Source organism: Tachypleus tridentatus, chromosome 7, assembly GCF_004210375.1.
Source record: "Tachypleus tridentatus isolate NWPU-2018 chromosome 7, ASM421037v1, whole genome shotgun sequence".
In the NCBI taxonomy this organism is placed as follows: domain Eukaryota; kingdom Metazoa; phylum Arthropoda; class Merostomata; order Xiphosura; family Limulidae; genus Tachypleus; species Tachypleus tridentatus.
Window position 1 is genome coordinate 2024326 of NC_134831.1, and position 21056 is coordinate 2045381.

Genomic DNA, 21056 nt, shown 5'->3' on the forward strand with positions numbered 1-21056 from the left:
TAATAACGAATTTGATGTAAAATTTCCAGTTGATAGAAAAAATTGTATAAATGAAATTAGCCGTCTGAAAGCACAACTTCATGAACAAAAGGGAGGCCTAAAAAGACTTTTATCATCGATAGAAATAGTTACATTAGCTAGCTATAAAGTAGCTTGGATTCTAGCTCAAAAATAGAAATCATTTTATGATGCTGAACTAGTAAGAGAAATGTTGGTTGTTGTCATTGAAACTCTGTTCGAGAATTATGATTCAAAAATAAAAGATGATATTCTTCAAAAGGTAAATAATTTGCAATTAAGTTGAAGAACAGTTGTCTGCAGAATGCTAGAGTTAGCGAAAGACATAGAAAATCAGTTGCTTGAAGAACTAAAAATCTGTTTGCATTTTTCTTTAACACTAGATGTTTGTGACAGTGTACAAATGATATTTTGGGTTTGATATATAACTTCAGATCTTCAAGTGAGGGAAGAAATACTTGGCCTTTGGATTATGAGATTGAACATGTGGAAAAAAACATCTTTGAAAAATTTCTTGAAATGTCAAAAAAATTCAATCTGGATTTTTAAAAAACTGATTTCTGTCACAACAGATGGTGCTCTCACCGTGACTTAGGCAAAATTAGGATTTGTTTCTCTTTTTGAAGTATCATTTAATTGAAAATAATGTGAAGTCCACACTGCCATCTTTCCATTACATTTTGCATCAGGAAAATTTATATGCTCAAATGTCTAAAAGTGATGAATTGAAAAAATTTGGTCGACATTGTTGTAAAGATTGTGAATTATATTAGAAGTGGAAGCTTTCTCATCCATCAGCAGTTTGGTGAGTCTTTGAAGAAAAGCAGTGATTATATTTTTGATGATCTTTCTGATTTTGCGAATGTAAAATGGTTAAGTAGAGGAAAAGTCTTGGCACAATTTACTTTCCTTATTTATTCAAATAAAAGAGTATCTTGTTGAAAAGGGTAAGATTGAAAATTTCCCTGAAATTGAAACTTTGTTATGGCAGTGTGATTTGCACTTTCTTTGCAACATGATAGCTCTCTTGAATGATTTGAATATGGATCTGCAGGGAAGAGGCAAAATAATAAGTGAGCAATCACAGTCTATTCATGAATTTGAATTAAAACTAAACCTCCTTGTGAAACAATTACAAAAGAATGATTTGACACATTTTGCAAAGTTGAATAGTTTTCTAGAAAATAATGACTACAATTTTTCTGATGTTAAAGATAATCTCTATGTAAACTGGATCAAAAATCTATCTCAAAAATTTAAATCATGTTTCTCCAAATTTAAAATTTTGAAATTGATATTTGAATTTTTGTATGATCCATTTCAATATGACTAGGAAATTACATCTTTTTTGTCTTTGGATAAGTGTGGATTTGAAGACAAGATGCTTATCTGGCAAAGTGTAGAACATATAAAAGGTAAAAAAGAATGTTCTGTCAGAGAGATGTGGCTCGCTATTCTGATAAATGAGTCTTCCAAATTTAAAGACAGAAATTTCAAAATTATTTTCCATGTTTGGATACACAAGGGTGTGTGAGTCAACATTTTCTATGCTGGATTTTCTCAAGTCTGGATACAGATCTTGGCTTACTGACATAAATTTAGAGGCTGAGCTAAAATGCTCATTGAGCATAGATATAAACCAAATTTCATGAAACTTGTTGATGAAAACACCCATCAATTTTCACATTGAAGGTCAGTTAAAATGCAATTATTTTGATTAAACTAACATCATTCAATTTTTTTTAATAGTGTGGCCAACATTGTTTTCATTAGCCACAGTTGGCCTGTTTAGTAATTGATGTATGCAATTGTCCTTTGAATTATAACAGTGAGAAGACCCTTGTGTAAAGCAATTTTTGACTTCTTTCTATTTGTATAACTGGTTAGATTAATATTTATTATGAAAAAGTTCAGCCCTTCTGGTTACAAAATTTAATTTAATAATTTCACTTTTGTTCGTCACTTAAAACTAACATATTTTACTGATATGAAGATTCAAGTGATTGAGAAAACCCTACAATCAACAGTTTGTAAGTCATAATTCATGTGAGGTTGGATATGATACAGTTGTGTGAAGCATCTCCTCTCAGATGACAACTTTCCTTTACACACAGAAATGCTATCTTTCTTGCACATCTGCATATGAGACTTGCATGTAACTAGCCTTGAGTTAACTCCCACCTAAATTAATGTATTTAATATGAAATGTGCTGATATATGAGGATCCCATCATGTGAAAAAAGCCCACCAACAACAGGAGAGTGACACAACCATCATGTGAAGTAACTCCCCTTGTGCACTTACACTTGTGATAATTTCATTCTTTTCTTTGGTACTGTCTAGAATGGAAAAGTTTTAATGTTTATTATATGAGATTTGCAATGGTTTCCAACATTTGAATTTTGTTAAATTGCAATTCACATTAAACACATGAACTTAGGTAGGAGTTAGCTCAAGACTAGTAGCCTACACATCTGATAGGCAGAAGTGTGATTAAAATAGCATTTCTGTGTGGGGAGGTGAATATCTATTAGAAATACACTTTCAGATTGGGGAAGTGTTAGCCTTGGGGAATAAGGACCATAATTTAGTTTGCAATCACATATGAAAATGTTTTCTTTCTCCATGTGTTAGATTTTGTCATTGCTGTACTGTGATAAAACAATGCACATTCTAATTATGATCTCTGATTAAATGTCCATACCTTTCATGATGTGATGAAGCTTGGTTTATTTATATATCAATATTTTAGATCAGTTGTAATGTGCACATATGGTTAATATAAGATTTATTTTATTTTAGAGCTAACCTTGCACCCAAGGACCTCTTTTCTTATGAGGACTACAAAGAAAAATATGGAAAACCCATGAAACGAAAATTTTTCAATGATGGATTATGGGAACTTGAAAACAATCCAACAGTTGTTCCTCCAACTCAAATGGTAAGTGTTTGATAAGCTAATAGAATTAACTTTTTCTGAGGGATGAAGTGAAGAGGTAACTTTTAATTATAATCACAGTTCAAAGAAATAAATTTTTGCTTGTGTGTATGTAGAAGAAAAAGGTGTATTTTTTAGGTATTATCAATGTTGATTGTTTATCATGTGTTTTAATTATTCTTTGAAGTTTCATACTGATTAGTTTGTTGTTGTTTTTAGGTTTTAAATATGGTAATAAAGAATTGATCTGTTACTTTATTCTCTAATCACAGTTAATATTACTAGTTATATTTTCATTTCGACACAACCAGAGATGGATTGCAGTAACTTCACAATCATGTTAAAATGTAAATATTATCTCATATTGGGGTGGTAAAGTAAGGATTAATTGTTACTGAATATTTATGATCCTATTTCACTGTACAATTAGTATGTATTAATTTCAAGATATGTTTAAATTATAGAGATTCAGTATTGTCATGCTATATCATATAAATTATTTACTATTTGTCAGTCTAAATCCATTAAAAGTTTAAATGAAACAAGACCAAACTTGAAATATTGTTTGCTATCTAATTTACTTATTTTTGTGACATTTTGTTTATTGAGTTTTTGTTACAGTAAAATTGTTTCATAAATGAGATTCTGTTGTATATTAGTATTATTGTATGATATTTTAATAAGACTGTAAAAGATAATTTAACATAAAAAAATTGCAATAGCAAAAATGAAAATCATTTAATGTCAGCCATTTTTTAAAAACTTCCACATTTTTTTTGAAAAATATTTATATAAATTTTTGTTATTGCTTTTGTAGTCATTTTTCAGCTAATTATAATATATTGTTATAACTTTGTTTTTTCACATGTTATTTTTAAAATTATCACTATCAATTAAGCCTAATTCAGAATGTAAGACATTTATTTAAATAAAAGTTTTGTTAATACACATTACAGTTTTTAATCAATTTTTATTTAAAATCTTTATGTTAAAAATCTTAAACTATTATTTTAAAATAAGTATTACAAAGAAAAGCTTAAACATTTTTGTAAATACTTGGAATTTATTTTAGAAGCAGAGCAGCAAGCTGTATATGTTTTCATGTAGCTTTTATCTTAATTTTAAGCAGTACTGATTTTTTGTTTGTGTTTTTAGCTCTGGCAAGCATAGTCACTTTTTTTTCCCAACTTTCAATTTGTATCTCCTTCAGCTTTTGACCAATATGAGACCTGTTTACAGTTTTAGACTGGTGTATTTGACCATGCACATAGTTTTGTAGATTACTTTACTCTTAATTATGCCTAAAATAATTTCAGTTTGAGGGTAGGCCAGTAGAGATACTGATGAGTAACAAAATCGAATCTGGTATACATGCACCCCACATTTGGGATTGACACCCAGAAACATAACTAATAAAACAGGAAAAAAAGTCTCACAGATTAAGTTACTCTAATCCTAGCTGAAAGAATTGTAAGTGCTACAGCTATTGAGTATTATCTCTTGTTTAAAAATGACACTAATAACTTCAAGTGTAATTTGGCAGATGTGTTTAATTTATCAAACAGTTTGTTTTCTTGATAATCTAAGTTAATCAACCCTGGGCATTTATATACAGGACACAGATCACACATCATTTTCCTATGAATATATATATCATATAAGGTCTCCACAAATCAGATGTGATGCTATGACATTGTTAGACCAAAACTTTGGTTTTATAAAAACAAAACACGAGTGGTTTTGCCATGACAGTATCAGTGCATGCAGTCAGATGAACTATAAGCAAAAGTGTTTACATATTGTACAACTTGTAAATTTGTCTGAGTTTTGACAAACATTTTTTAACAAATTTTGCTCTTTTGGAAGTATAAACTATGTCTGATAAGGAACTGAATCTTATATGAGGATTACCTCATGGAAATCACAATCAACTCTCCTTCCTCTGTTGGGAGAAACTTTTACGTGTTGTTAAAAATATGTGAGTAGAAATATCAAGTGCTTAAAACAGAACTGATTATTTTGCCATTACAAAAAATTAAATGCTATGATTTACTTTTTTAAAACTAAACCTTTTTTGTATAAGTACCAATAATCTGATTTTGTTTCTATTCATTGCTTGTGTTTAATTAATCAGCAAAGTTCAAGCAATTGATTGGAAAACCTTTAATTAATTCCTCATTGAAAAGAAATAATGTATGTGATGGTATATCAACATACTTCATTGTAGTGTGATTTTTTTTTAAAGAACTTTATGTCTGAGGGACAAAACACAAGAAGAATCTTACTTCCTGCATTTTTGCAGAATACCCACATAAATAAAATAAAATATAATTTTAAGGATGTTGTTTTCATTGAACAATAAACTTTAGAGTTGTTTCATTCATCCAGTCTGTATTAGAGAGGTACAAACTTAAAAAAATAATTGCATTGCAAAGAATGAAATTAAATAGACATTCAAATATGCCTAGAAAATATTTATTTATAGAGCACTGAAAATAACATTTCAGTCAAACTGTCTTTACTAGAAGCTGAGAAATGCAATCAGATATTGATGCATAATAATTTTTGCTTCATGAAAGCAACTGGAAAAAAGTTAATTCAGTTTAAACATACTTGACATAAGTGAGCATATTTAATTTATTGTATATGACACATGACACATCAAAATTTATTATTAACCATGTTTTGCTGATATTTACATATAATGTCCCCACATTTTTCTGATTGTAAGGAAGGTAGTTTCTTTATGGTGGGTAAAGATATATGTATATATTAATGCTATGTGTTAGCAAAGAATAGGTTAGTACTCTGTTACTTTTTTTTTTACACTGAAATTCCTCTTTTGGTGAAGAAAGGAGATTTACACTAAATGTTTTTACATAATGCAATGCGATTAATGTTGCACTGTTTTAAGCAACCTCTTAAAAAGGATAGAGTGAAAGCTTTTTACATTTGTTTCTCTTCTTCAGAAACTTGATATCCCCTTTCTATCGTGGAAATGTTTAGCACCTTTATGTGTATTATAGTCATCACTTGTTACTGGAAATCTTTTGTTATGTAAAGGGTTTGTCTGTAAACAATATTTCATTTTAATTTGGCCAGATAACAACATTAGTTGTGGTTCATCTATGGGATTTTTTTTGAACAATTCAGTATGGACAAAACCATTTGTTTAGGATATAATAACATCAACAAAATGTATACGTGTTGGAGAATAATCAAATTTGGATATTATTAATCAATGGAAAGAGTTTACATGTTAGAAAATTCTTTGAGGATTTGGGTTCTGGCAGGCCAATTGAAAAATGTGTCATGAATGTTTTATTTCCAGAAATGTAGTTTGATTTTTGGTTGCCTCTATAAAGACCTTTGCGAAGTCTGGTCTTTTTGGTGCTCATAATAACACTGTTAAGTTGAATGTAATGTTGATTGTTGAATTAAAATCATATAGGGGTAAAACAAGATTAGCTAATCAGTTACTTTGTTTAATTCAAGGCTAGTGAGAACATGTAAGGGTGTTTTAAGAGATTCTAATTATTTTCTTTTGTCTACAACAGGTTGGAAAAATTAGGTAAAATTACTCATTGTTTGAAATGAAAACAACAACATTGAATGTGTTGTACTCATTGTTCTTGTTGTGTAATCGGGATATAGGATTGGCTCAATTTCCTTTTTTTGTTCATTTTGTGAAAAAAGTACTTTCTAGTTTTACATTGGACTGTAAATACTTCTCATGTAATGTAAAATTCTGTGGTTACTTATTGTTTATAAAAATGAAAAGAAAAAAATTCAAAATTAGTAAGAATTTGTTGTAAACACAGTACTGGATCGAGATGATCGTAGGGCCTAGGCACCTTCTGTTCATAGGTCCTACCAGCCCATATCTGTTAAACCAAAGGTTAACTTTTAAGGAAAATTTCCATAAACACATTGTTTTCATAGGCCCTAGGTGCTGAGCCTAATAAATAATCAATGTCTAACTAGATGAAGCACTATTGTGTGAAGTGTCCTCCTTAATAAGATTATATTAATTTACCAAGTTTACATATATTTTCCTTTTCTTCAATTTTATATTATTCTCACAGATTCAGTACTTTAAAATTAACTTTTTCAAGCTGTATAATTATTTAAGTAATTTTTAAAAAATCTTATCAAATTGTGACTTACTGTATTGATTTTATAGACTTTTTAATACCTGTAAAAAATAAGTGTTTTTTATGCTTAAGTTACTTGAAACTTCTAACAGTTAATTTTCAAACAGAATGAAAGTCCTGATGATATGGAAGATGATGATGCTGAAAAGTTCAGTGATGATGAATCTAACTCAGTTATTGCTGAAGACAAACCAAAGGTTGGTCAAAGCTCTTATTTGATATTGATCTAATGAATTGTTGTATAGTCCTTGTATTTTTTGTAAAAAAAGATTTTATGGTGTTTGCAATCTTTCATACACAACTGGTTTTTTTTTTTGGTGTTTTATGTTTTGTGTTGCTAGTTGTAAGGGAAAAAAATTAACTATATCTGTAGAATAACATGAAAATGACTATTGATGCTGCCTGACAGTGCCATTTATGAAAACAAAGGTGAGGTAGCCATGTCACATCTGCATACTGTAACTGTATAAGAATATTTGAAACACAGCAACTGTAGTTCATGTGAAAACTATGTATAATAGTAGTGATAGTTCTAATCATCTCGCCTGTGTGAGACATACTCCAGCACTATAGTTTTTGTATTAGTAGATAATGTGTATATTACTAGTTTTAGGTTTCACTTTCATTTCAGAGTCCTTTTCGAACTATAATCATACTAAATCTGAGAATTGTAATTTAAATATAATGTATTGCAGGATTTTAATTGCTGAAAAGATTAATTGGCAAGACATAAACACTCATGGAAAAATATTCTTTAATTATTGTAACTTTCAGAATGTTGGATAGAATTGTTCATCATTGTGAAAATTTCCTGAAATCTTGCATGTTTCTTCTAGTAGGAGTTTTTTTTTTTTTTTTTTGGGGGGTACGTTCACTCATAATGTACTCTTGTTTTCTACCCTACTTTTAAGTTACTAGCACATCTGAACTTTTTATCTTGAGAAGCATTACAAGGGTTAAAGCATTAGCTTTTCTAATTGCAGGTGAGATAATTTACCTTAGTTTATTGCCTTGTTGCAAATAAGAATTTTGATGGTTTCTGCAAAAATATATTGTTTTTCATATTATAGAATAGTTTTAGTAACAATTTTGTTTAATTACATAACAGAAAAGTTGTTTTTGTGAATGTGTAAATATTTAATTTTGAAATTTTAGACTTTTATGAATTTAGAAGTTAAAGTTTGGTGTAAATAAACAGACTGTTTTTCTTTTATTCACTGTATAGCACTGAATAGGCAATACATTTGTAAAGTTAGGAGAAGACCACTGCTCTTTCTACAGCAAAGCACATTTCATTGGTCATAAGCATGCACATAAAATCACATAATTTATACCACATGTGAAATATTTAATGATTAATGATATGAAAACATTTTTTGTACAGTAAATTTACTGCTGCTATTTCAAGATAAATCACCTTTTTATTTTCATAGAAATTAAATTTCTATGAATCAATATTGTTATGCTCTTAGTTTTTGTAATAAAATAGATAATGTAAGATGCTGATGGTCAACAAATATTCTACAAATTATTTTTGAAATTCACAATGTTTTTTTCATTTATGAAGCTTTTTAAGCTGAATTACTTTATAACTTTAAGAAGAATGTTATAAACTATTTCTTTGTGCAATATATTTAGTACATTTGGAAAGTACAACTGCATATTTAATTTTTTATAGTCAAATAAAAATATAACAATCAGTTGCACTTTTTATGTAAAGTATAATATGATGGAATTTAATACAACAAAAGTACAAGGGTATTTCCTGTAATTTTTCCATCTTGACAAAACTTAATAATAAAGAGAAATGTTATAGTAATTTTTATTGTAGTAATAAATAGACAAACAAAACTAAAAAGAAAGAAACTGTTTAGAAACTATAGAAATCAGCAGAGCAAAATTATTTCTCACTAAACTGTGATAATTACCCTTGCAGATCAACCATATTTGCATATTCATACATTTGACCAGACTTGACCTATATTTTATACTTGCTAACACCATTTTTGTCACATGTAATCCTTGTATCTTTTGTCTTTGTAATGATACGTAAATCTTGTATTGCTTAATACTAATCATACCTGAAAAAAAAACACTAGTGTTCCTGTCAAAACATGTAGTATGTTTCACCATCAATAAAGCTTTTCCTTATGCTTATAAATCATTGTTTCTTTACCTATTATTATATAAGAATTATGTTCTTCTTTACTCAATTAATTTTTATTGTGTTAAGAAGTGTACACATTTTTTGTAGGCCTTGAATTTTACTTTTTTTTTCAGTATATTTTTTACTTGTTCCTTCAACTTATCTCTATAATGTCTTTTTTTGTTACGTGTGAGAACAGGAGAAACTGAAATGTTAGTGTTGATATTTTAAAAAAGCTTATTCTCTGATTTTGGTTGTAATTTTTATAATGAAAATAGATACATGTGTTTATAATTATTGTTGTGTAAAAGAATACTTTTTGATGGTAAGTGCAAATGTTCTATCTGTAAATTCTTCTTAGTTTATTCAGTGGTGATACCCCATAGTGAACATTTAGAGTGAGTGAAACTAACTACCAGTAGACTTATCTTGAACATTTACAAATGAATAAATTAGCATACAGTAACAAAACTAAACTTATATATTTCACGTCAATATACATTTGATATAAACTCTCACATTGTCTGTCCTAGTCAATGGAAAAAAGATTGTTTTTTTCTTTGTTTCATATAAACTCTAATTTTCTTCAGGTTTCCTATAAATCATATTAACAACTGCCATTTGAATTTGGTAAGTAAAGTTTTTGCTTTAAGAGCCGAAAAGGTGTAACTTTGTGAGGAAGGTATGGGGCTCAATTTCTAAAACTATATAAAACACCCAGGTTTCTATTTGGGTTATATATAATACACTACCAACACGGCTGTTCTTTATTTACAGGTAGGAAATGAAGCATGTCATATGATTCTAGCTGATAGTGAGATGTATCATTTTACTCTTCTATTTCTTATAAAGTTGATTTTTATTTTGTGTGAAATTTACCTTTTAAATGTTTTAAGTTCACAGTAAGTTACTGAAAAAAGCTGTTTAACATTTAGCCTTATTAACTGAAAGGTAAATACGACTAAACATATCTAAAAATGCCAAGGCACAGACAAAGAGGTATTGGGTTTTTAAATGACTGAGAATTTTTTATGCTTTGGATATTTATCTGAGTCAGATCCAATCAGTAACTGGTTTTATGACACATTATGCCTTATTCTAGAAGGGAAATCTCTTTTCAGAGTGTCATTGTTTTAAAATAATTTTTGCTGGTAATATACACAATTATATATAATAACTTAAAAACTAATTTAATGTTCACATTAATTTTGACTGTTTGTAATTTAGACAATTGTTTTATATAACAAACAATAACAAAATGTTATAAAGTTTAATTTTGATCCCTGAAGTAAAGTTTATCTCAAACTGTTTTACAATTCAAATTTGAAATAGTTGATAAAATGTTTACAGATAGGCTAACCTGAAAGTTTTTGAGTTTGCTCATTAATTTGTAGTACTTGTGACTTAGCAGCAGTTTCTAAAAAGTTTTGTTTTTGTATTCAGGAGAAACTCTCATCAAATCGTAAAAGGAAAATTGACCAGAAAGTTGTAAAGGTAAAATATCAAATGTGTTTGGATTAAATTGATGGAACGTGGACTAAGTTTTAGTTATAAAAATAATTTAAAAGGTTTAAAATTATTATTTTTGAAAGTACTATGAGCATGTAATCATATTGGTTGAGGTACTTATATATATAGTGGCCTTCTGGTTTAACACATACTGAAACTTTGTTTTATAGTTGTTGTTTTTTTACTAGTGTTTGTTGATTACAGTTTATTGTAATTATTGTTTTATTTACTATTAAATAACACCTGAATACTCTAGTAGTTTATTTGTTGCTTTGTCACGCTTAAGTTTTTCTCATGACTATATTACAGTAGACCTCTCTCATACATTTTTATGAGAAGACTTCTTAATGTACAAAACAGGAATGTGCTTCTCATTTTGTCAGGTGCACGTGAACCAAAAGAGATGAAGTTCCTGTCTGTTTCTTGTCTGGCTTTATAACTGTCATTTTGACCTTTCATATTCATTTCTCCACCTTTTGAATGTAACTGCGTAGATCTTTTTTTACAGTTCCCAAATTGTTACAAAGGTTTTAACCAGTTTATGTATATTTCCTTTCATTCCATATTGAGATCATTTTCTTCACATAGCTCAAAAACTACTATAAGGCAATTCATTGCAGTCAAAATATGATGAAAGTATATTCTTGCATACCCAAAGTTCGTCTCAGTAAAACCATATATGTAGTTCTCATTAATTGAAATTACATTCAACTTTTTACAACCTGCTACTTCCTCAGTTTTCATATTTTTGATCTGTAGAAATGCCTCTGTTTTATTTCTTGAAATGTTTGTAGTATAATATATAGAGCAGGTTCATTTAGTAGATATTTTTGTATTTCATAGTATTGAAAGTTTTATTAAAACATATAAATTTTGTTGCTAAATATCTTGTACTTGTTACAACTGTTTACTTTCTTAGCTTAAAGAATACCTGTTATTCTAACTCCAAAATCATATCAATTATTTCTGAAATCATTATTGTTAAATGTAATCTACAAGAGAATTAGCTTGGACATGTGAACAGTCATTCAAAATAAGTATATGTTTAGATTTTTGAAATGTTCGTACTGAGGGTCTCAAATGGGGAATCAAGAGGGATTTGGGGGGTTTTAAGACTGGTTGCATGAATGTACTTGAAATTTCACAAGAATATGTAAATAATCATTCTTAATGAAATGTTCAGAATGTTTGGTATGGTTGTTTCAGTGAAGGTTTAAGGGTAATTTATCAGTAAAATCTAATCCCATTTCCTTTGAAAAAAAGAAACTTGGAATTTTTTTTACCTTAGTTCATTTTTGTACACTACATGCTTATGAAAATTACATATACTGTTGTAATTATGAACTGTGTCTATTATGGGTTAAATTTGTGTAAAAATGATTTGAAATCTGTAAAAGTTTAATTGTTTTGGACCTTATACTGTTAACAGTGTGTAGTCGTAATAATGACGTTTACTAATATATTTAATTTCTCTGTATCATATGATTCAACTTTGTTTTTATATTAATATCATGTTAGTTAGAATCAATTTCTAAGTTACTTAAGTTTATTTAAAGTGGTTTTACCTTTATATTTCATTTTAAACTTAATTTGTGAAATCTGGAATAAAACATTTCATCATCACCTTCTTTATGGCTGAAATAAAAAGTATTAAATCTGTAGTTATAGTGAGAAATCCTTCACTGTCCTTAATAATACATTTAAAGAAATGCACACATTAAAATTTTAGAATGGTGTATAAAAGTGTATTTTAATAATGATTTTCTAGTTGCAAAAATATAATCTTTATTTACTTACATATGGTTTTGGTATAAATTAATATCACTACACTTCCAATCTTTTGTTTAGGCAAAGAAAGCAAGGGTTGGAGACAATACTGTTGTACAAGGAGAATTAGAAAAAAACACTGTACATAAGAATGACTCCAAACACTCAAATGAAAGCCAGGTAAGAGTAAGTATTTTGAATGTATTGGATTATTTATTAGTATGTGTATTTATTAGTAGTATGTTTATTGCTATATCTAATTTACTTCTACATTCAATAAATATTGATTATTTGTCACATATGATTCATTTAAAATAACAGGAATTAAAATGAAATGAAAAATTTTAAACAAAACTTTATACTGGCCCCTTAACGTAGCTTTACCTTATGGCTTCTTATGTGTTCTGAATTTTGATAAAATTGTTTTAATATTTGTTCCAAGTGTGTCATTATTTTTCTAAAGTTATTGGTTAAAGCTTGTAATTATCATAAGTAATGTATTATGTACCTCAGTTTATTTCCATATTCTCTTGCATAATGTAACCAGAGTTACAAAATGTTGTACAGTACTTTTCAGAAAAGTGATGAAGTGTTCTTATCAGTTTGTTTAATTTTATATGATTGGTGTAAAGTGTCATGTAAGAATTTAAAGGTAATAATTAAATTTTGTAGAAAAATGAATGTGAAAAAGAGACTCAGAGAAGGAAAGCTGGTAAGATAGAACCTGAACGAAGCAGGAGTGGGAGAATGATTAAAAGGAAAAAGTACAGCTCAGAAAGTGAATCGGAAAAAGAAGGCAATAAAGAAAAGAACAACGACGATGATGCAGAGGTTAAAAAGTCTCCTGTAAGAAGGTTATCTGATCAAAAAGGTTATAGTACAGAGGAAGAACCTGCAAAAAGTGATGATAAAACAAATAAAGGGAAGATGAAGGAAGATTGTTCTGTGGATAGAACAGGTAGGTCGTGCAATAATGTTATTTTTTGAAACAACTCTTTGATTTTAGGATTGCAGTTGTGCCTTTTCCTGATATAAAATTTACATATGTGAACTGAATGAAACGTGGGCATTTTTTCTGAAAACTAAATCGTAATGATAAGATATTCTGTAACAATTTCAGATTGTTTGAGAATTCACACCAGCATTAGTTTATACAGAAAAAGAAAGTTCATTAAACTTAACTCTTCCATTAAGGTTCCTGAAATATTTTAAATTTAATTTGCAGACCTGAAAAATTTTACAGCTAAACTAAAATGCTTTTTCAGAAATATTTTTATTGAAAAATCATAGAATTGAAGTACATAAATTATTTATAATTTGGGTTACTCATTTAATTATTGCTTCTTGTGATTATTGTCAGCTTGTAACTTGTTAGAGAATGATGTGACTTCCAAAAGCCAACTATGGATAGATTCTTGATCTGGAATTAGTCTTTTATTGCCTTGTGTCAAGACTTCAGTAACAGTTATAGAAATGCTCAATCATTGTATAATTTTTCACACATTTATCATTTTACTGTATACCTCTATGAACAATGTCCTGCAAGGTTGATACTGATGGAATATCTTTGTATTGTTTTAATGTATCTCAAGGTGGCTGGCATGGTGTTAAAATTTTGATTAAAATAAAGTACAAAACAACATTTCAACCTTCTTAGGTTATTTTCAGGTTAACAAAGAGGTTTGCAACTGACTGTTGCTGGTATGTCTTAGAGATGAGAGTGTAAACAGATGCAAGATTGTAGGGGGTATTGCAGTTAGATGTTAGGTTATTAATGTGGCCAGGTGGTTAAGGCACTCGACTCATAATCTGAGGGTCATGGATTCGAATTCTCCATCAAACCAAACAAGCTCGCCCTTTCAGCTGTGGGTGCGTTATAATATGACGGTCAATCCCACTATTCATTAGTAAAAGAGTAGCCCAAGTGTTGGCAGTGGATGGTGATGACTAGGTGCCTTCCCTCTAGTCTTACACTGCAAAATTAGGAAGGCTAGTGCAGATAGCCTTTGAGTAGCTTTGGGCAAAATTAAAGAAAAAACGCAAACAAAACAAACAATTAATATAGGTATATAGGTGTTCCTTTATATTGGAACTTACAGCCACCACTAAAATGGAAATGATATGTTGATGATACAATTGCTGGATTAACATCTACAGAACACACACTTAGTTTTTCAAGCACATTAACTCCATACACACAAACATTAAGTTTACCTGTAAACATGAGAAAACTAACAAAATAACATTTCTCAACCTCAAGGTCATAAGAACCGATACACAATTCAAAGCAGAAATCCACAGAAAAAAATCATCCATATTGGACTATACATTCTCTAGGACTCAGCATGTGCAACAAAACAAAAACTTAACATATTAAGAAACCAAATAAACACAGCCACAAAACTATACTCACCCCATAAAATTAATGATGAAATCAACCAAAATAAAACAACACTTCATCAACATCAACAAGTTTCTTCCAGAAATTGTTGAAAAAAATTATATACATAAACATACCTCAACAATAGCAGCTTAACCATATTATTATAAAAAAAAAAAGTCAAGTTTCTATATAGAAACATTAATCAGACCTACATTAATATCAGTAAAAGTGGTCTAATTTTGACTTAATCATGGTGGTGTGAACTGTAAGTGCTGTGATAACACCAAGAGAAAATCTAAAGTTAACAAGTTTCATTAAGTAACTTTAACTGGTTAAACATGGTTGAATTTTCTTTTTGTGACTGAAATTTCATTTACCTTTAATATTTATGTCTGGTTATCTGAAATATTTATTTATTTACTTATTCCTCTTATTTAGTGACTTAGAAACTTCTAAATATTTTGTGTGCCCTAAAACTTATTTAGCATACTGCTGTTTTTTTACTTTTCTTAACTTCTGTTGTTTTTTGTTTCATATTATTTTTATGTCTATGTTCACTTTTTGTCTAACAGTTAGCAACTGTACAGTACATAAAATATAAGTTTTTTTGACCAGTATAATCAAAGCAATAGAAATTCTAAGTTCAACTTGTTTCTTTCCACTACCCAATTCTTATGAAAAACACTTACTTGTTAACTTAAACAGAAGCGATATAACCTAACTCATCTAAAAGTTTAATCTTGTACACTATTCTGATTACATAAATCCTACTTTTAGGGTTAAGGAAAATCAAATTATATAAACTCTTAAGAATTATGTGATTTCTGTGTTTGATATATGTCCAAAATGATGTAAATGAATTGCAAAAGATAGTTTTTTTAAAAGTTCTATGTTTATTGGGAAATGTAATTTGAAGTTTATCACAGTGGATGTAGTATCTGCAGAGATGCCAACTATTTCAAATGACTAAGCGTAATGATTGTAGACAGAGCCCTTTATCATTTGCAGCTACTAGGCCTGACCAATGTCTTTAAGCTGTTTATTATTATATTATTATTATAACTATTATTATTTATTACTGCTATAGATTGCTCATTTATGACTGTTTTGTGTATTTAATAAATATATTAAAAAATTAATATGAAATTATGTCTTTTATTTAGTTCAGAGTAACAAACATACTGGTAAAACAACATTGAACATGAACAAACAGTAAGCAGAAAAAGCCTTTGTGTAAGGACTAGTTTATATCATGTTTATAACACTTATTGTAATAGTTATTGTAATGTCTCTGGATGGTTGGGAGTTATAACAACATTGTCCATTTGACTGCTTACACATCTTGTGTGTTATAATGCTGCTCAAAACTGAGGTGCTCAAGTTTCGTCTGAACTTGTTTTTAGTTACTAAACTAAATATCCTTTCACTGTCAGCATTAGAATGGATGATTGTAAGAATTCCAAGCTTAACCGTACACAGAATGTCATACTTCTGGTTGCCATTTCCTTCCTTAACTGTAGACAGCTGAACCCAAAACTTGTCAACATTCAACTGAAGGACAGTTTCTGAGAAAGTATCAATTTGCTTGTTGAAATATTGCCCTTCCAACTTGCCAATAGTGTCGTGCTCATGTGTGTTGACAAGGACAGGATACCTGTCTGTGAAGAAGCTTAGAGAAGAGAAATCTTTGCTGACGTTCAGTTTTGGATCAGCCACCTCTGCGTGAATCAGAAGTTCATCATTTAGAGGGAAATGTTTCATCATGTAATTTGTAGCTGGAATATAGTATTTCTTGACACTGGTGTTGAAGCTGATCGGGTTCAGGTCCTTTTCGTATTTAACAATGTATTCCTTGGCAGCATTTCCAATAGAAAATGCCTCATCAGATTTGTGTAAGGATTCATTGTTGTAGTCAAGTTCAGTGACGTTGCCTTCAAGATATTCTGGCTTGATGTATCTGACAAGTATATTTTTAACTTGTGTAATCAGAGTTCTATGCATAATGTGTATACAAGGTTCTTCTCTTTGCAATATCGAATTGGCTTGATCAAATAGAGGAATTGCAGACTGAAGAAAAAGACAAAATAACAAGTTCATTTTATTGTTCAAGAAAACTGTTAACTTATCTAACTTGCTCTACACATAACTTTTCTTGGTTACTTTGCTAGCTTTTGTTTTCTTCTCTTTTTTTCATTGATTGTCTCTTCTTTAGTTCAAGGTCAGACTGTCTAAACATATATTGAGTTATATCAAATGTTTCTTTGTCTGCTTTTGGAGACTGTTGTCTTGTGTCCCTGTGTGGCTGAGAGGATGTCTCGAGTATGTCCCTGTGTGGATATCTTGAGTGTGTCCCTGTGTGGCTGGGAGGGTGTCTTGACTCTTAGTCTTGCTGTTTGACTGAGCTGCACATTTAGATCATTTTGAATCTTGTTTTTCCTTTTCACAGTGAAAATACTTCTTTTAACAAGTTGTAGAATTTTTCTTGTTTCTTTGTCATACAATCCTCGAAACTCTTTGAAATATTGTTTTCTGCAAGCACTTTTGTCCAGAAAATAGTAGATATCTATCAATATATCAGAAACTGGGCAGGGCAGTTCCTTGGAAGCTTGCTGGGCAGCAATAATCATGAGGTGACAGGCACAGCCCATGAAGTCAGTGCTAGGCTGTTGTCTTGAGATTTGTCCCATCACACCTTTACCTATACCAGACATAACTAAGGCATTGTCTACAGAAAATGAAGACAATTTTTCCATGGAATTTTCCTTTTTATCAGTTAGTGGTCCAAAAGCTTGAAAATATTCTCTCCCGTTGAAGCTTCTTTCCATTCCACCATTGTCAAAAGAGAACAAACAATTTTTCCAAGCAAAGGGTCAAGGTATTGTACAACCAGTGGATACAGTTTTGAGTCATCCATGTCTGTGGATCCATCTGTGGATAAACTGTAAACACTGTTAGTAAGTATGCTTAAATCATTTTGTCATCTTCACAACTCAGCATTTGTACAATGGCTGTAGTTTTGGTTCTAGCTCAGCCATATTTTTTTGTCATATCAGAGTCTAGGAACATTTTTCTGAATAGATGTCCTGCATGATCTGCTACAGCTAGGGGTAAATTATGAGCAATGACGAATTGCGTGAACATCACTTCTGCATTTATGGTTTCATATTCTGAATTCTTACTCATAAATGTCATTATCTGCATCGTTTTTGTCTTTGCCTTAGCCTTTTGTTGATGGGGTGCCGATTTTGTATATCTGGAACAATTATTTATCCTGCCATGTGCCACAGAAAAATCGATGTGACAAACTGTACAAAACGCATGACTGTCACTGACTTTTGAAGCAATGACCAGATATTTTGCACTATACTCTTTCCTAAATTTTTGATTCACAGTTTTAGTCCTTTTAGATTTGCCAGAAACAAGACAATCTGGTGTACAAGGCCTCTTTTTTTCCATCTTGTGAACGATCGCATTGGTGCTTCTATGCTGCTTAGAAAATGAGAAATACCCATCAACGCGAGCGCTGATTGGCTGACAAGCACTGATGATGTAACTATGGATTCCCCCATGTACCCGGTATGGAGAAGCACCGCACTCAAACTATTGGTAGACGTTGGAGATACAAATATTTTTTATTATTTCAAAAACAAACATGATTATCGCAAGTAGCCATTTAGACTATGTCTTTTATTTATGATCAAAATTTACTTGTATCTCACTAGAAATTTTCTTTTCACCCTTTTCAAGCCCTGGGGGAACAATTTATCACTTTATTGTATAGGCCTATATAATATATAATAATTTGGGAGTTGCAACAAGTCGTAATATTTGTCTGTATGAGTGTATAGTCGTAACGTATACACCAAAATCATAATGGTTATGCTCAAATCATAATGGTTGGCATCTCTGTATCTGTAGACACACACAAATGAATTATAGTTTGCCTTACTTCTTTGGGGGATGTGTTACAGTAAATACTAGAGAAGAAAATATTTGTTCAGATTATTAATGTATGCATGTTTATTGTAGCACACCAGAAAATGAATGAGATAAAAGAAGAATCCTCTGATGCTGAAAATAATGACAAAAGGTACTTTCAAGTTTTTATATATATATAGCCACAGATCGATGAAAGTGTGTTTGAAGTAAATATCTTAAAACAATATAAAAATGTTTGTTTTCCCCTTATATTAAACCAATTGTTATTCACTATGTAATGTTGAAAACACTTTACAGTGTTACACTCAACTATTGCTTGTTCTACACCCATCTGGTATATAACTAAAGAACTGTTATTAAAATAACTTTGCAAAGTGTTCTTAAATTAACTGATCAAATTTTAGTATGAGTGCAGCAAAAAGTTACTTAGAATTATTCTATAGTAAGTAAACTATTTCTGTAACTTGTTTTGTTTCTATTGTATCAGGATGCAGATAGATGACCAACAGCTATCTGATGACCATTTGGACAAAAAATTAGAAAAAGAACAGGAGGAATCTTCATTAGTACGTAATCTAGAAATGAACTAATTTTTTATCTTTATAATCTGAACTGTTTGGCAATTTCATTTGTATCAGTAATCTGTTGGAATGTGTTTTTTAATTATGTAGCCCCTTTATGATCATGTAAGATGGAATGTTTAAACTAATATTGCCAGAAATAGATATCATTGGAAATTGTTGAATACAGTTTTGATAGTAACTATTATTTTATAACACACCATTTGTGATGAAAGGATGGAAGTTTGTAGTAGTAAAAATAAGCTATTTGCAAGCATAGTTAGAGTATTGTACTCTTTTAAAAAAATAAGTATTACAAAAAAATTAATGTGTAATGTCAATAAACGTTGTATTTTGTTGTATTTAATTCTCTGGAATTAAAAGTAGTGCAGGTAAAAACATGGAAAAACGTACACACGTTATTGAATGTAAAGAAAATGTAGGGCTTATAAGTTGTTTAAAATCAACTGTTACTATATAGCTTGTTTAATTTAAATACAAAATTCAATTCCAGTACATCAATAATCTAGTTTGTGTGTAAATTGATAGCTGTTAGGTTTAAGTGGTCAAAAGTTAAGCATTTTAATTACACATAATTTTACTGCTATTTTCAGTGATTCTATAGCTTTTGTGTCAAAAATAACAATTTGGTTTATGAGAATATTACATTAAGTAATTTATAATATCTTTCAATACGTAACTGGAGTTATTTTGTTTCTTCCAAATAAGTTTTTGTTAAGTGTTTTATAACATGTACTGTAGATAGATCATTTGTGAGAGCATTAATTTATTTTTGTTTAAAAGGAATTCAAAAGAAAAAGGCGAGAAAAGGAGAAAAAGAAGAGAGAGCGGATCAAGTCCAGATTGGTTGAATCATCTAAAAATGAAGGAAAGAGAACAGACAGTTCAGAAGATGAAATGAAAACTACTGAGAGTAGAAATATTAGTGTTGATAATAAACCCATTGAAAGCATTTTAAAGGTAAGAACCTTTCAAAGGAAAATTGTGAAATATTTCATTAATTTGTTTATGGCTAGATTATAAGTTTTTGGTACCTTATGAATTGTTTTGAGGGGTTGTGTATATTTTGTTAAACATGGACTTATTTAAAATAATATAGTACATAAAACTTATCCGACTTTTATAATCCATTTACAACAGTTTTTAAAACTCAGTTTGGTTTTAATATTTGCAGACTAGGGGAAAAACTTGTACTTCACACATGAAACTTTTTTTTGTCGTGTTTTGCATTTGAATACATTAAGTTTTTAAATGCACAAAGTTATGTAAAGTCACTGCTATGTGTATTTGAAGTAATAAAAATAGTTAAGGGATTTGTGTAAACAACTTGTGAGGTTAAGTATATAGAGTTCTGAATAAATCTGATAACCGTGGTTAACGTCTTAACGTGTGATACCCATTGAATGCCTCTAGTGCAAAAGACACTTTGATTTGAATGATCTAATCAAAAAGAAATAACAGATCTACTAATGCTTTGAAAAGATGGGTGCTTGAGGAAGGTATTAAAACCCAACAGGGTAATAGAACTATTAAAACCCAACAGGGTAATAGAACTATTAAAACCCAACAGGGTAATAGAACTATTAAAACCCAACAGGGTAATAGAACTATTAAAACCCAA

At 29.8% G+C, this 21056-nt stretch overlaps 1 protein-coding gene across 5 annotated transcripts in view; it reads left to right on the forward strand.

Moving 5' to 3' along the window:
• LOC143254990 (uncharacterized) overlaps window positions 1-21056 on the forward strand; it is a 52051-nt gene that overhangs the window by 11296 nt on the left and 19699 nt on the right. For 4 of the 5 annotated variants that reach the window (XM_076509942.1, XM_076509945.1, XM_076509944.1 and 1 more), the window contains exons 3-10: window positions 2821-2959; window positions 7218-7307; window positions 10700-10750; window positions 12614-12718; window positions 13205-13490; window positions 18945-19005; window positions 19342-19420; window positions 20219-20395. In XM_076509942.1, coding sequence (XP_076366057.1) covers window positions 2821-2959; window positions 7218-7307; window positions 10700-10750; window positions 12614-12718; window positions 13205-13490; window positions 18945-19005; window positions 19342-19420; window positions 20219-20395 — 988 coding nt within the window. The remainder of the gene's footprint in view (window positions 1-2820; window positions 2960-7217; window positions 7308-10699; window positions 10751-12613; window positions 12719-13204; window positions 13491-18944; window positions 19006-19341; window positions 19421-20218; window positions 20396-21056) is intronic. The other variant, XM_076509943.1, reaches the window with a different exon arrangement.